Source organism: Meles meles, chromosome 20 (assembly GCF_922984935.1).
Source record: "Meles meles chromosome 20, mMelMel3.1 paternal haplotype, whole genome shotgun sequence".
NCBI lineage: Eukaryota > Metazoa > Chordata > Mammalia > Carnivora > Mustelidae > Meles > Meles meles.
The window spans coordinates 52,698,221-52,714,593 of NC_060085.1; the positions used below are offsets into that span (position 1 = coordinate 52,698,221).

At 42.8% G+C, this 16,373-nt stretch overlaps 2 protein-coding genes across 5 annotated transcripts in view; one reads left to right on the forward strand and one right to left on the reverse strand.

Annotated features, from left to right (window-relative positions):
- The window catches only part of FANCD2 (FA complementation group D2), a 58,599-nt gene extending 47,150 nt beyond the window's left edge, over window positions 1–11,449 (forward strand). For all 3 annotated transcript variants that reach the window (XM_045992389.1, XM_045992391.1, XM_045992392.1), the window contains 10 exons: window positions 659–752; window positions 1,986–2,108; window positions 2,895–2,988; window positions 3,650–3,721; window positions 4,679–4,717; window positions 6,178–6,252; window positions 7,411–7,485; window positions 8,471–8,617; window positions 9,791–9,871; window positions 11,041–11,449. In XM_045992389.1, coding sequence (XP_045848345.1) covers window positions 659–752; window positions 1,986–2,108; window positions 2,895–2,988; window positions 3,650–3,721; window positions 4,679–4,717; window positions 6,178–6,252; window positions 7,411–7,485; window positions 8,471–8,617; window positions 9,791–9,871; window positions 11,041–11,115 — 875 coding nt within the window. In that variant the 3' untranslated portion in view covers window positions 11,116–11,449. The remainder of the gene's footprint in view (window positions 1–658; window positions 753–1,985; window positions 2,109–2,894; window positions 2,989–3,649; window positions 3,722–4,678; window positions 4,718–6,177; window positions 6,253–7,410; window positions 7,486–8,470; window positions 8,618–9,790; window positions 9,872–11,040) is intronic.
- Window positions 11,450–11,709: 260 nt separating this feature from the next.
- FANCD2OS (FANCD2 opposite strand) lies at window positions 11,710–15,599 on the reverse strand. 2 transcript variants are annotated; one of them, XM_045991789.1, is made up of 2 exons: window positions 15,361–15,599; window positions 11,710–13,001 (listed from the first exon to the last, which is right to left on the reverse strand). In XM_045991789.1, exon 2 carries the CDS (start codon window positions 12,991–12,993, stop codon window positions 12,457–12,459), a length of 537 nt encoding a protein of 178 aa, XP_045847745.1. In that variant the 5' UTR covers window positions 12,994–13,001; window positions 15,361–15,599; the 3' UTR covers window positions 11,710–12,456. The 2 variants fall into 2 exon arrangements, with proteins under 2 accessions (XP_045847745.1, XP_045847744.1); XM_045991788.1 differs by having other exon boundaries at window positions 15,124–15,491.
- Between the last annotated feature and the right edge of the window lie 774 nt (window positions 15,600–16,373).

The following is a 16,373-nucleotide window of genomic DNA, read 5'->3' on the forward strand; positions in this document are numbered from 1 at the left end:
TCTTAAAGGATTTTATTTATTTGAGAGAGAGACAGAGTTGGGGGAGAGAGTGTGAACTAGTAGGCGAAAGAGAGCCCAATGCAGGACTCAATCCCAGGACCCTGGGATCACAGCCTGAGCTGAAGGCAGATGCTTAACCGACTTAGCCACCTAGGCACCCCTTCTGATCTTTTTCTTTAACTACCTTTTGTCATAGCTCTTTGAATGCAGCTGACTAATTATATATTCTAATTGACAGCACACACAGAAAGCAAGAAGAAAATGCAAAACAAACCTTTTATTATTTCCTGTTGATTAAAAGGGGAGGGTTTGGTATGACTCTCTAAGATGAGCATGGCTTATTGGTCTGCCCAGGAGGGACAAGATTGGTTTTCCTAATGCCCAGCAGTGTGTGCCTATTCAGTTCATGTTTGTGTGTTTGTTAGGGCAGGGTGAGATTGCAGGATGCATTGTGTCCTAGACAAACGGGTTTATTTCTGGTAGAGGGACCAGTGGAGCAGGAACCCGTGATAGACTTTTTCAAATTGTCAGACTAGGAACTTCAGAGTAAATATAAAAAAAAAATCCTTTTGCTCATTAATCATCCCCCAAGAACCTGAAAAACAAGAGTATAGTCAGTTTTCCATGCATGAGAGGTATTTGTCTTATTTCTCAACAGCTTCATTGGCCAAACAGTTCCTCTGTCGGGTGTGGCCAAGGGGGGAAAAAGAGAAGAATAGCATCGCTACTGAACAGCTCCATACTTTGCTCAGGTAAGAGGCTCAGTTTCTTTCCATGAACCAAATAGTCCATTTTGCCACTGTTGGGATCTCCCACATGGTCAAAGACTGAGAAGTTGCCCTGGTTAAGGGGAACTTGGAAACAAAGAAGTAGGTTTGAAATAAACAAAAGTTGTATTATGCTATATACCTGAAACTAATATAATGTGGTATGTTAATTACACTTGAATAGAAAAATAGAATAAATTAATAAATTAACAGAATTTGGAATATTCGGATCATAAGACCCTCTGGTTCTATTTTATTTTATTTATTTTTTAAAAATTTTACTTATTTGACAGAGAGAGAACACAAGAAGGGGGAACAACAGAGGGAGAGGGGAAAGCAGACTTCCCACTGAGCAGGGAGCCCAATGTGGGGCTCGATCCCAGGACCCCAGGATTATGACTGGAGCCGAAGGAGGATGCTGGACCAACTGAGCCACCCAGGCTCCTCACTGGTTCTATTTTATACTGTCAGTTAGTTCCTGACTAGCTGGAGGAAGTGGAAGAGTCTGCTGTTGTGTTTCGCCTTGTTAGAGTTAGGTAATTACTTGTTACCTACTATATATCCACGACTCATCCATCACTTCCAAAGTGTCAAACTATATATCCGATTAAAACATCATTTCCTTTACCTCCTGATAATTACCTGGAATCTTCATTTTATTAAAAATAAATTACAGTAGGGGCCCCTGGGTGGCTCAGTCAGTCAAGCGTCTGCCTTAGGCTCACATCATGATCCCAGGGTCCTGGGGTGGAGCCCCTCATGGGGCTCCCTGCTCAGCTGGCAGTCTCCTTCTCCTTTCCCTCTGCCCCTCCCCCTGCTCATGTTCTCTCTCTCCTTCTCTCTCAAATATAATCTTTTTTAAAAATTTTTAAAATAAACACTAGTAGTTTTTTTAAAGCTGAAACGACTGGCTAAGGCAACTTAGCTCGGGTGGTTAAGCGACCAACTCGTGATTTCGGCTCAGGTTGTGATCTCAGGGTAGTGAGATTGAGTCCTGTGTTAGGCTCCATGCTCAGTGCAGTGTCTGCTTGGGATTCTCCTCTCTCTCCTGCTGCTCCCCCTGCTTGCATGGGCACACCTACACATGCTCTCTCTAAATAAATAAAATCTTTAAAATAATAAATAGATAAAGCAAAGTACTTGGTAATATGTCAAGAAAGAATTCTTGATTTAGGAATTCTGTAACATGTATTTATATTCCTGTGGCTCTCAATGCAGCATTTACCTGGAGCATACAAACAGTGTTCTGAAGGCCATAGAGGAGATTGCTGGAGTTGGTGTCCCAGAACTGATCAATTCTCCTAAAGATGCATCTTCTTCCACATTCCCTACCCTGAACAGGTAAGGGAGTTCTCTCCTCCAGTTTTTCCCCTAATTAGAATAGAATCACATTGTCCAGTATATGTAGTTTCCAAATAACTACCTCACCCTTCATCGAATTCTGATACAGATGGTAGAGACATTCATTCAACATATAGAATGTCTTCTGTGCATTCTTTTCAAGGGGCTCTCATCCAGCCCATGTGAAAGGACCTTAGTGAGGCTTGAATTTTCAGTAGAGTCTTTGAAGACAAAGAAGATTTAGTCACCAAACATTTCATGTTAGTATTTTCATCCTTTCGAAGTGAGACTATCTAATATCGTAACCATGTTGGGATAAAGTGATGGTTGTATCTGGTCACGTACATCTCAGTGGGTTTTGTCTCATACAAAGTCTATAAAGCACCTTCAACATTCCCCATGTTATTGAACCCTTTCAGTGATTCTGTGAGGTGGGTGTTATTATCTCTGTTGTACTGATGAGGAAAATGAGCATTAGAGGGGAACTTACTCAGACTTACACAGGCAGTAAGTATGGAATTAGGACTTGAACTTGGATCTTCTTACTGCCACCTCACAGCTCTCCCATGCCACTACATGGTCTCCCTTCATAAAGTTAATTCCATTGTTTGACAGGTCATCTTCTTGGGCTCCTTTATGAATCCTTTCCACTCCCCCACCCTTTAACAGTGGGCTCTAGTGAAAGGAAATTCTGAGAGGCGGAGAAGGAAATGACTTTTAGTGCCTTGACTTTCTTGGAAGTTCTTTCTAACCAGTCATCGTTGTATAAATGTGTATGTCTTCTAGGCACACCTTTGTCATTTTCTTCCGTGTGATGATGGCTGAACTAGAAAAGACAGTAAAGGGTCTTCAGGCTGGCACCGCAGCAGACTCACAACAGGTGGGTCAGATACTCCCACCACAAGAGGTAGACCTGGTTACTAGGAAGCCGATGCATCTTTTATATCTTGGGTCAGAGTTTCTTCTAAGCTACTTCTGTTGAGTTAGAGAGATCCAGAATTCTTTTTCAAAGAGTTCCTGGTTTAATTTCTTTTTGTTCCAGTTTGAGGGAGGATTGGGCTCTATATTTCCAGGCTACTGCCCAGGGGAAGGCTCAGACTGCTCCATAGGCCCTAGCTCTGGAAAAAATGTCTTTGGTTGCAGCCTCCCATGCCCAGCAGTTTGCTGCTTGTGAGCTGGCATGAGGGGAGCAGGCTTGTTTAAGATGCTGTGCTACTGCCTGCTAACCAGGACTGAGCTAGGCTATTGAGAGCATAGGGATCAGAGAAGCCACGGGGATCCAGTCACCAGCAGGTATGTTGCAGAGGCTTTTTCCTACTTGTCAGTTACTGACGAGGAGAGTTTAGAAACTCTCTATAAGGCACCCTGTGCAGGCCTTAGGACCATCTTGTGAGTTACACTGGTAACATCTCATTGAGAGAATAATTGGCTTAAATTAATCTTTGAATAGCTATGTAATCTAGGACCCATATATTAGTGGAAATACAATAAGAGAAGTACTTGGCTGGTTCAGAAGTATCTGTATATTTGATTGCCCCCAGATTCATGAGGAGAAGCTCCTCTACTGGAATATGGCTGTTCGAGACTTCAGTATCCTCATCAACCTAATAAAGGTGAGTGAGTGTGTAGGCTCCTTGACCCACCTCGCCAGCTAAGTACAGAAACCGAGAAGGGTCCTGGCTTCCAAAATGGACTCTCCCTGCTTGTTTCCCCTCTCTTCCTTGGGGGACCTGTTGTCACTTGTCTTCTTTCCTTGACCCTCTGCCCATCCTGGATAACCCCTTCTATCCCTAGGTGGTGTCTTTTTCCTTCTCTTCCTTTCTCCATCCGTGTCTGTGCCACAATACTTTTAATGGCTCTCACCTTGTCTTGGGTCCTCTGTGACCCAATCACATTCCCACTCTTTCTTCCAACCCTGAATGCCTTCTTTATCCCTCAAACACACACTGTACTCTAACCCACTCCATGATTTTGCTAGGCTATTCTCCCAGCTCAGAATATCATTCTCTTTCCTTTCCACCTCTCATCCATCTTCCTTAAGGCTTCACATCAAGGTTTGGACTTCTATAATGCCATCTTCTTTTTTTTTTTTTTAAGGTTCTTTTTATTTATTTATTTATTTATTTATTTATTTATTTATTTGAGAGAGTAAGAGAGAAAGAGAGAGAGTGAGAGAGAGCATGAGAGGGGAGAAGGTCACAGAGAGAAGCAGACTCCTTGCTGAGCTGGGAGCCCTATGCGGGACTTGATCCCAGGACCCCAGGATCATGACCTGAGCCGAAGGCAGTAGCTTAACCAACTGAGCCACTCAGGTGCCCTATAATGCCATCTTCTTTATATCCTGTTAGAAATAATTTTTTACTCTTCTTTGCTTCCCTAATTCCTTTTTTTGAACCTCAGTGATGGTGATTACTTTATTCTGCTTCATAATTAGTTTAATTGTTGACATGCCTTCTTCATTTTAGAATTCTCTATGACACCAAGAGCCGTACTGTGCACAATGGGGAAGAGGCTGGGGGTGCTGAAAGGAGCAGACCTCAGCTTTGGTTTCTTATCTTTTGTGTCTCCAGGTATTTGATAGCCGTCCTGTTCTACATGTATGTTTGAAGGTGAGAGGTTGACCTGGTCCTCTTTAGTATCTATTCTTCTGTGGATCTTTCTAGAAATGGCCTCAGCTGAAAGGAGTTGCTTAGTACTTTGCCCGACAAGCCAGAGTTTTCAGAATCTGTGCTAACAGGTGGTTGCTTAAAAAAGACAGTGGATGTGTTTTCCCACACTAGTGGGATGACTAGTGTGGGAAAACTTTTCCTCTGAGTTTGAAAACTTTTGGTCTGAGTCTGAGAACTATGGGAAGTAGCTTCAGGACAGCTGACTTCAGGAGAGTAGTCATTGCCATTCCTTCCTAGGCAAGAGGGACGAAGGAGTGGTAGGTGATTCCTCTTTTTATTATTTTACTTTTATTTATTTATATATTTTTAAATGTTTGTATGTGTGTGTATATATATATATATATATATATTTTAAGACTTATTTATTGGACAGAGAGAGTTCACAAGTAGGAAGAGAGGCAGGTGAGGTTGGGGGGAGCAGGCTCCACGCTGAGCAGAGAGCCCAGTGCGGGGCTCAATCCCAGGACCCTGAGATCATGACCTGAGCTGAAGGCAGAGGCTTAACCTACTGAGCCACCCAGGCGCCCCTATTTTATTTATTTTTAAAGATTTATTTATTTGAGAGTGAGAAAGAGCATGCACACACGCAGGGCGGAAGGGCAGAGGGAAAGGGAGAGTTTTAACTAGACCCCATTCTGAGTGTGGGGCCTGATGCAGGGTTCGAGCTCATGACTCTGAGATCATGACCTGAGCTGAAATCAAGAGTTGGATGCTTAACTGACTGTGCCACCTGGGCACCCCCAATTCCTCTTTTTAAAGCCCATGGCTGGCCTCATGAATGTGGAAGATGGTATCCTGATAATCTCCCAACTTCTCTCCCAAAGAGAGAGTCCAGATTAGGCCTAGATTTGATGTTGGGTTAGGAGCTAGGATATGTTATGAGGAGAATGTGTCTTTCTGTCTCCTTATGGTTCCTTCAAGTAGATGGCTCCCCATACTTGTTACCCCTGGCTCCTCTCTTCTTTACTCCACCCTGGAGCCAGTACAAAGATGAGCGAATAGGGGCAGTGATTTATCTGATTGGTAAATTTGGCAGTTGGTTATATGCTTCCTCAGCTCTACACAGTTTTTCCTTTGGGAAGTAAGTGGTTCTCAGACAGCTGGTCCACCTGTTTTCTATGCCCCCTTTCTTACCTTGAGCAAGGCCTCTGCCCATTGGCTGTGTCTAGGGTAGAAAAGTCTGCCTAACTCTGAGGCTTAGTTAACAGGCCCATTTAGTTTTTGCATTAAGCTTACGTTCTCCAAATTATCCTTTTGGACTCTTTCCAGTTTATTTCTTATATATATAAATAAGAAAATAAAACTCCTGGGCTGGGTGATGCTCTGCTTCCTGAGGTAGGGGCCCTTCGTGTGAAAGACCTCAGTAGAGGTCATCACCAGTTTTCTCTCCTCTTCTTCAGTACGGGCGCCTCTTTGTGGAAGCGTTTCTGAAGCAGTGTATGCCGCTCCTCGACTTCAGTTTTAGAAAACACCGGGTAAGAACTGAGAGCATAGAAGAAAGATGTACTCTGTACAGTTACTTAGAAGATCTATCCACGGTGGCTCGTAGGCTGGGAGTGTGGGCAGTTCCCTTGCCCAGGTTCTGGGCCACAGTTCTACTCTGGCTCCTTTGGTCCACTTCAGCTATCACCAGAGATGCCCATAGTGGACTGAATATTCCAAAGTAGGCTGAACTTCAGATCTACTCTGACTAAACCCACCCTTCTACTTCTATATGGTATCTGAGGGTTGTCGCTCCTTATAGCTGGATTTTATTGTCTTGTTGCACTCCCAGGACCTCACATATCAGCATGTCATTTGCTTATTCCTTTGCACTTGTCTAGGTCTACCCTCAGGAATAACAACAACAACAATGATAATAATCATCATCTCATTTGTGTCATAAACTCTTTGCTATTTTAATGGGTAGTCTTTTTTAACATGCAGAATTTTTTTAAAGATTTTATTTTTTTTTTTAAAGATTTTATTTATTTGACAGAGAGATCACAAGCAGGCAGAGAGGCAGGCAGAGAGAGGGGGGGAGGCAGGCTCCATGCTGAGCAGAAAGCCCGATGCAGGTCTTGATCCCAGGACCCCAAGATCATGACCTGAGCTGAAGGCAGAGGCTTAACCCAATGAGCCACCCAGGTGCCCCTAAAGATTTTATTTATTCATTAGAGAGAGCACGAGCAGGGGGAGTGGCAGGGAGAGATGGAGAGGGAGAAGCAGATTCCCCACTGAGCAGGGAGCTTGATGCAAGGCTTGATCCCAGGACTCTGAGATCATGACCTGAGCCAAAGTCAGATGCTTAACTGACTGAGCCACCCAGGCACTCCTGTAATAGAGAGGTTTTTTTGGCCAAGTGAGATCCAGAGTTATATTAGTAAAATAAGGATGGTAACAAAGGTGATGATTTCTTACACATATTTAGCAAGTTTGCAAGAAAGTCTCACAGTATTTGTTCGTGTTGGTTCCTCATAATCTAGAAAGAGAAAGAGGGGAATAACTAGTTAGCCCTAGCTTCGAGGACCAAATTGAGATGATTGCTAATACACAGTTGGAACCTGTGGAGTTTATCCTCTTTGGAGCCCTTGCTTGCATCTAAAATGAAATGAGAGCATTTAATATGGCATTTGTGATTTGGTTGGTTGTAGGAGGATGTTCTAAGCTTACTGGAAACCTTCCAGCTGGATACGAGGCTGCTTCATCACCTGTGTGGGCATTCCAAGGTAAGAAGGAAAGTAGGTCATGGCACCAGCCCACCTGTTGGCTTAATCTGCAGTGTGATTAGGAGATCCACAGGCTCCAGTTCCTTCTTCCTTTTTAACCCTTCTTTAGTCTTTATTTTTGAGACCGTCTGTCCAAAGGCAGTTTAATTCAGAGTGGTCAGATCCTTAGTTGCTAGTTGAAATTGGGCAGTCATGTAGAGGGCAGTTTCTGCATCTAAAGTTTGACTCAAACTCCATACCACTCTTTCCTCTAGAAGCTTCTCTTTGGTGAGAGATATAGAATGTTGGTGGATGTGTTGCTTCTATAAAGTACTCTGGGTGGGAGGAATATTATGTAAGTGATGAATCTCTGCTAGAGACAAGAGGTGGTTCTAAAACCAGCCATATTCAGAGCTTTTCAGCTATACTATTTACTTGTCAAGGAACACATCTGTCTCTTGTGAGAACATTTTATCATTAGAGGATTTTTCCACTTAAAGCCTACAGTTGAACCATTGTCACTTTTTTTGTCTGAAGAAACACAGAACCATAGAGCTCTGTAGTCATGGGCAAACCAAATTCTTTCTCAGTCCAGTTTCTATTGCTCACTTCCTCCCCAGTTCTAACTGTAGAAGTTGCTGAACAGAGTAGTTTTAAGGGCTCCTAGCTAAATAGGGATACTCTGTTGTTTAATATCAGTGTAATGCATGTTCAAGAATATTTTAGGTAAATTCATTGATAATTGGTCAATAAGAGGTTATGAAGAAGAACCTAAGATGTTGGTAGTATGTCTTATACACTCTTTTATCTTGAAGGAGAGCTTCCATTCTCTTCAGAGTATTCTGCCAAACTACTGTTTAATGGAACATGTCTCAAGCCTATACTGTAGTGGAGGACTTATGCTCTTATTCAGTGTTCAAGATGTCAGAAACTCAGAAGTTTCTATATAGGAATGTGAAAGCATGATGATAAATCCAGATGAGTTGGTGCATTTGTTTCCATTTAGATTCACCAAGATACGAAACTCACCAAACATGTGCCCTTGCTCAAAAAGACCCTGGAGCTTTTAGTTTGCAGAGTGAAAGCCATGCTTATCTTCAACAATTGCAGGGAGGCTTTCTGGCTGGGCAACCTCAAAAATCGGGACTTGCAGGTAAGCCTAGGGCCCAGCCGGAGATAATCTACTCCCATTCTTTGTGAGAGCATCAGAAGTATGTCAAGGAGGTCAGCTAAGCCTTGTTCTCTCTAAAAGACTGCCTTTCTCTTAAGGCCATTTAGCTCTTAAAATTAGGACACATTGCTTCTGGTCTTAATCATGGGTTCTACCCCTCCTCCTAGCCATACCACTATAACAACAAGGCCTCAGAGATAAAAGAGGCAGATAAATAAAACCTCTCTCCTCTGCCAGAGTGGGCTCCTGCTGTAAGTACTACTGAGGGTAGATTCATAGTAACATTTGTTTATGTGGACAGACTTTTTAAAAAATTATTTTGGATCTTTCTCTGAAACACTGTCTTATTTCTGAAATTATTCTCTGCCTAATTTTAACAAATAAACATTTCTAAGGTCCTTGAACTGTCTGGCTGAAATCTTCTATGGCTTATAGTACTGCTTTGGAGTTTTAGCAGTTTTCATATAGAATCCAAGCCCTTCTCATTCATGTTTACAATAGCTGAGGGTCTTATAATCTTATATATGAAAAGAATAGCACCCTGGAGACTTAGTTTCCTTTCTTCACGTTTGCTTTATGAGATATTATTTCCACCATACTATTAAACAAAGTACTGTAATAAAACAATACTGTTGTTTCCATGAGAAAAATAAACCTTAGAGGTGTTAAGTAACTTACCTAAAGTCATTCAGCAATAAGTGAGAAGTGCCAGGGTTTGAATGCAAACAGAAATGATACAAAGCTGATGTTCTTAAACCACTTTGTATACTGTCTTTCAGCCTTGACATGGCCATTTGTAGTTGGTGTGTTGGTGATCGTGTACTTTAAGGTCTTTGGGAAATCTCAACAGTACTCAGCATTTACTGAAAGAGTCACCAATACACCCTGGCCTAGTAAAATCTAGTATGATACTAGAATACAGCAATGGACTAGTTGCAAAATTACATATTATATTAGTCCCACACATATCTCAGAAACTTTGGGTTGATTATCACTTCTCTAGGTGCTAGATCACAGGTTGATGTCTGTGTTTGACCATGTAAGAATGCCTAGAATATTATCTTTCCCATTGCCTGTAAACGAAGCCTTTCTCCTCTTGAGACCCCAAATATGATAATTATAACCCACCATTTGTCTTGGCCCATTCACATTTAGGGTGAAGAGATTATGTCCCAGAACTCCGAGGAAAGTGAGGATGATACAGCATCCCAGGTCTCCAAGAGCAAAGCAACAGAGGTATCTTTGCATAAGGCCCCAGAGTGTGCAGTGGCTTGTTGCATTTTGTTACTTATTCTGAGTCAGTAGAAAGTATAGAACTTTTACTGCTAATTTTTTATTTAAGTTTACTTATTTATTTTAGCTATCTCTACACTGTACCTGGGACTTGAACTGAGATCAAAAGTTACCTGTCCTTCCAACTGAGCCAGCCAGGCACCCCTCCCTGCTTATGTTTATAATCAAAGACTTCTGTGCCCATCTCCATTCTCTCCAGAAAAACTTCTGTTTTTATATGAATTCTTTGGGGGCCAGAAGAGTATCTCAAGTTGTGACATATGTAACAGAGTTAAAAATTCCCTTTCATTATTCATATGAAATTCATATCTGAAATAATTTTAGAGGGGAGAAAAGGTCGAGTGTTCTGTGTTCTCTGAGTGCTGAGAATAAGTTAAAACATTTAAATATGTGGTTTGAATATATAAAATAGAAATATAAATGCATTTGGTGAAAGCACAGAATCAAAAGCTGCATTCACTGGGGACTATAGTAAGGGTAAGGGTCCTTTTTCTTTTCTGGGCCACTTTCAAGACTTTGAATAAAGTTGTAGGAAAATGTATTATGTTTATAAAATTCTCTTTAAATTCACATAGGTTTTGGACACCAAGAAGCTCAGATTTAAGAACCCCTGCTCTCTATAATGCAATTTGAGGCTAATGCAGAAAGATCATTTAGCATGAAAAATACTTTTATTGTTTGTATAGTATACCTCTACCTTGTTCTCATTAAAAATTTTTGAAGCAGACAGAACCCTATTAGTTTGGTAAACCTCCCAGGTTAGAGTTGCAAACCAAAGGATTTTATGCTGAATTCCTTATTGAGATATACCAGAATTCTTAATTTAGTGAACATTTCATTCTGTATTGAGTGGAAGACAATGGCTTATTTAAAAATCATGTGAATTTGGTTCAGTTGCAGAATGTCATAGGTCAGTATCACAGTGACCTCCCTCCATGGTCATGATACAAGAAGAATGGGCGCGTTTCCTTTTTTAGAAAAAATGAGTGGCTTAACAGCTATCATTGGTTTTAACAATGATACAGTACAGTTATAAATCCTGTGGGAGCAGTATTGTAATTTATGGGGACACCTAGATGACCTAAAATATCTAATTATCCTTTACCCCTTAGGATGGTGAAGAAGATGAAGTGAGTGATGGAGAAAAGGAGCAAGATAGTGAGGAGAGTGATGATGACTCCGATTAGACCACAGAGAGATGGATGCCCCTTCTCCATCTCTGCTAGACTCTTCCCATTTTGTGTTCAGGGTTTGAAATCTGCTGTCTCTCTTCCTTACTGGAAGCATCCTGTTCTGTCATTGCAAGAGTGGGCTTTACTGAATCACCTTAATTGTGAATTTCATAGGTCATCTAACATCATCAGAGACCCTGGCTCAGGATTCCACTGTAGCATTACTTACCAGTCTGGGCAAATGTGGTGGTGCTTTGCTGTGGAATACTCACGATTCTGGGCTTTGGGAGCTAGTTTTGAAACTTAGAATTTAGGATTGTACCAGTTTTACAAATAAATTCTGTTTTAAGTTCTGCCTCAACTTACCTCATTCCTCTTTCTGAATTTTCATCAATCAGGAATTACATGGAATTCAGTTAGGATTTGTGCAGAGAAGTAATGGGAACTGGTGCCAACACATCAGTTCTACCAATTAAAATCATGTTTCCTTTTCTAAAGATCATCTTTATTTGAGATAAGATCTTTGTGATATTTTTGGAGGAATGACAAATTTCTGATCAATGCCCAAAGAAAGTCAAAAAGGATAATTCTGGCTGCTTTTTAAAATTTTTTTGGTCATGTAGATGTAAGATAAAAAGGGAAAAGTCACCATCAAACTTGTGTTGACTTTGTATATATGTTTATTTCCACATTATTCTGAGTTACACCTATAGATTTGTTAGAACAGTGCTAAAATGGGGAGCTCTCTTGTGTTCTGCCAGAAAGCCCAGTTTCATGGCTGCTTCCAAGTTCTTTCTTACCAGGCTATACATATTCTTTAATATTTGCTAATATTACTATTCACTTTTGTACTCCAATGGTATTAGGATGTGGTTGGTTTGGGTTTTTTGTTGTTGATTTGGTGGGGGAGATCATTTGCTTTTTTTTTTTAATCCTTGACCCATCTGTATATTTTTGACCCCTTCATCCTCGTGTACAGGGAAAGCCATAATCTCCTTCCTTGACACCCTTTGTTTCCCCATCTCATTGTGGTCTTCGATGTTTAAGTGACTTCACACTAGGCTCATTGGTTTATATGGTTTAATGGTTCTTTCTCACATGTACATGTCAACACTAGTTTGACTCTCTTTTAAATGTTGTTCAGCTTTACAATGGAAATGTTCTCCTTTGCTCTGTCACTGGCCTTTGGGCAGGGAGTGGGGGTGTGTGGCATAGGAGTTCCTGAATTGTCACTGCTTGACAGAAAAGCAAGATGGCTCGGGTGATGTCAGTTTCCTTTACGTGGACAGGTTTCTGTAAGCTGCAGGCACATGGCATAGGACGTGATATGAGGAACAGGAATCAGATGGGAACCCTTTACTTGGAGTGTTGCAAGGCAAAGGTGCACTTCTTGTATGTTGCATACAATAAGAGGATAGAGCGCAGCATCTGTTTGCACATGGTCACTGTCATCTGAATCTGAGGTTCCTTAAGTCCAGTGGGCCACTGGTTCTCCCGGCTGATGATTTTGCAAAAGGCTGATTTGTCTGAAACTCTGAAGGTCCCAGTCCATTTTGGTGGCTGAGCTGTGATGACCCTGCCGAACACGGAATCCACTCCACTGAGACGGACAGGCTGGGGCTTCCTGACCAGCCCTTTCTTGTTGTTCATGGTTCGGAGCTCTGATGTGTGGCAGGGTAACTTGGGACTCACCCCAGTCTCCAGAAATGGGCTGTCTAGGACTAGAGTGACCTCTTGAAAGCACAACTGCACTTCAAGGTCAGAAGGCGTATGTGGGAAGCAGGGGGAAGCCCTAAAAGGATGCTTTGAAGAAGGTGTAGGTGTTGTGTGCCGCAGCCATTGGAAGCTCTCGTCCAGTGCGGTCCATGGTGACCAGAGCTGGTATCCTGCCATTGACAGTCCTAAAGAAGAGGAATCAGAACATGGAATTTCCCTAGCATGGTTTTGGTGAGGGCACAGCCATTTAAATTCACATTTGTTTCATTATTGACTTTAACTTACTTTGTAGTTCTCATTAAGATAAAAAGGGAAAAGTCACCATCAAACTTGTGTTGACTTTGTATATATGTTTATTTCCACATTATTCTGAGTTACACCTATAGATTTGTTAGAACAGTGCTAAAATGGGGAGCTCTCTTGTGTTCTGCCAGAAAGCCCAGTTTCATGGCTGCTTCCAAGTTCCAATAGATGTTCAGGGTACTAGTAATTCTATAAAGGGCATTAGTGGTTGGTAACAAGTATTGAATCTGGCAACTGCTATGTGTACTGAAACTTTATTGAATCTAATCACAAGCCTCTGAAGGTAGGTTTTAACCCATTTTACAGGTGAGTAAATGGATTTGTCTCAAGTGGAATATCCCAGTTCACTAATAGGACATATGCTGTGTTGATAACTGCTAGAGACAGACTCTACACCTCTGAGGTGGCAGAGGCTGCTGGCACTTATGATGAGACATTATTTGTGGCTAGAAACTCAGAAAAGCCATGTCTTGCCAAATATTTGTGACTCTAATTCCCGGTACTTTATTTATACCAGTGGTTCTCAAAATGCGATCCTGGCGTCATCTGGAAATGTAGAAATGCATGTTCTTGCGCCCTACCTCTGACCTACAGAATCAGAAACTGGGGGTAGGGCTTGCAATCTGCATTTAAACAAACCCTCCAGGGGATTCTGATGCACTCACAGTTTGAGAACTTATGCCATTCCTTTTAAGGAACTTGGGTTTTCATTATTAATTATGGAGACAGTCTCCTCTTGGCCCTAAAAACCCGTTTTCTGACACAGGGGGAACAGCTCTCTCAGGGCCCTGAACTACTTATGTACTACCTCAGAGGAATTACACCAGACTAGTAGGAAGAAAAGTTTCCAAAGGACGGTCTTAAAAATTTTTTAAGATTTTCCTAATTCTCCTAGGTGTGTTTTGTCTTGTTTTTTTGGTTTGTTATGGGAGACCTAGTGGTTAAGATCTTGGTTCTCACCCCCTTTGAAGAAAAAGCAAAAGGCTGGGAAAATGTTTCTAACTAAAAATTTATTTAAGTAGAATTTGGATTTTCCATCATTCTACTTTTAAATTGCCAGTAGATAAAAGGTTTTACTGAATTCAGAAGAAGCTAACATTTTTTTGAGCACCTACCTATTATGTTAAGGGGCATAGCAGTTCCCTTTTCTTTCCAGCCAAGTATATTTCTCTGCCCCTTCTCTCTTCTCCCACAAAAGGTAACAGCAGCAGATCTGATCCCATCCCGTCCAGTAATTGCCCAGGAAATGCTGTGAAAAGTTGACTCCTCCACCACAGTAAAACAGTAAAGTTCATTTTACAAAAAAAGAGTTGATGACATTTCAAACCAGAAGACTTGTCCCTGGCAGTGGTTAGTATAAAGGAGATTTATTGTTTTCTTTCAACTGTTATGTCTCTCCTTATCTCTACCCTCCTTCACTTACTGTATTCAAATATCTGGACTGCTTTAGGATGAGAAACTGACACTGAGGGGATGGTTATCTATTACAAGCAGACTATGAAAGTCTTCTGATGCTTGATTATCATCACCCTGAGAATACATCCAAGACCAGGGCTCCTCTGGTACAGCACCTCGGCAAGGTGGCATGTGAAGGGTGTTAATTCCTCAGTATATGACCAAAAAGATTATTTAATCCCAGGATCCTTTTCCTGACTGCCCTCCTAAGAGCAAATAGGGCCAGAGGTAAAAGGCTTTCTATCAGAGGTCCCGCCTTAACTACTGGACAGAACCAACCTGGGGATGAGAGAGGGCTTCTGACCCCAGACCTTTAAGCCACTTACACCTAAAATTTAAATCAAGACGATTCACCCTTCCTCTCCCACTAGAAATCACTGGAAATCACCGGAAATCACTGTCCTCTACTCCAAGAGGGTTTGAACCTTGGAAGTCTTCAGGCTGCTTTAATAGTTCCCAAATAGGGAACACCGTCTACTCCTGGCCAAAAAGTCTTCCCTTTCATACGGTCCTCCCGTTCCAAGAAACCGAGTCCCTTGAATTCCCCACCTGGGAAAGGGGACGTAAGCGTCCAAATGCAGCTGAGGTCCTCGTGAATTGTGAACTGCGATCCTGATCCAGAGAGGCTGGAGCTGCCCGGAGTGGGGAGGATCCCCCTCCCAGCCGGAAGAAGGGGCTTGTCCCCTGGGGGTCCCTAACCGGGGGTGGGGGCCCGACGGCTCTGGCCGAGGCGGAGGTGGCGGTGGGAGCCCGGGCCCGGTCCCACCATCCGGGCCAGGGGCTCACCTGCTGAACTCCGCGGGCCGAACGCTCCAGAGTGGCCAGGCAGCTGTTTCCCGGCCGCATCTTTTCTCCACCCGGCGCCTGGCAACCGCCTTTGTGACCCAGGTCCGCGCGGGGAGCCCGGGCCGCCGCGGGGGTGGGGGCTCGATGCTCCCCGCTGACAGGCTTCAGGGCCGGATTCCCCACCCCCACCTCCTTGGAACGCCGGGTCCAGGCCTACACCTTCAGACGTGCGGATTGGAATCCCTTCCTCTTCTTTTCGCGGCTTCCTCCCTACCCCGCTACACCTGTGTGCTTTTGAGCTTGTCCCGGCGGCTGGGCACGCCCACTTCAAAGGGTGTGGTCAGGGACCTACTTGAAAGTCCCCGGACTTTTAGTTAGTCTTGACTCTAAACAATGCTCAGGGGATTATTCAGGCTCAAAGCTTTCGTTGCTGAATTGGAATGATCCCAGCGCTAGGAGACAATTTATAAATGCTCGCTTCTCAAGGGCAAGAAGAAAAGCACATGTCTTCCCTTGGCTAACTGACCAAAAATCTTTTTCTGCCTCCTATTAAACCTCAAAAAAAACAATGCCATCCTCTTCTCACAAAGCTGAAAACCTGACCATTTCACCATAGTGAGTGGTTTGAGAACTTCGTAAGCGTCATTGCAAACAATTTCCTTGGAAGGCTGAGGGAGGAGTCTACCCAACTGACTCATATGTCCCCTGTGCCTGGCTATCCCACAGTCTGGCAGTGTGAAGTATTTGTGGCAAGGATTAACTAATGGCCTCACCTGCCCTTACCTTACCAGAAATTGCCCTGGCACTTTGCCAGCTGTAGAGCACAGCACAAATCAGAGCTGTCACCTTTTGTCTGGCTCCTTGGGAGAAGCTGAACAGAAGATTTTGGGGCCACGGGGGTGGAGTCAGGCTAAAGATCCCGATTTGGAAGAACAGATGGTCTTGAGGCACTTGAGAATTGTCAGATGCTGTGCGTGTGTGTGTGTGTGTGTGTGTGTGTGTGTGTGTGTGTG

What these genes read in the sequence shown, in the direction of transcription:
- FANCD2OS (XM_045991789.1), bottom strand. Translation starts at nt 12,993, where the DNA reads ATGGCAGGATACCAGCTCTGGTCACCATGGACCGCACTGGACGAGAGC.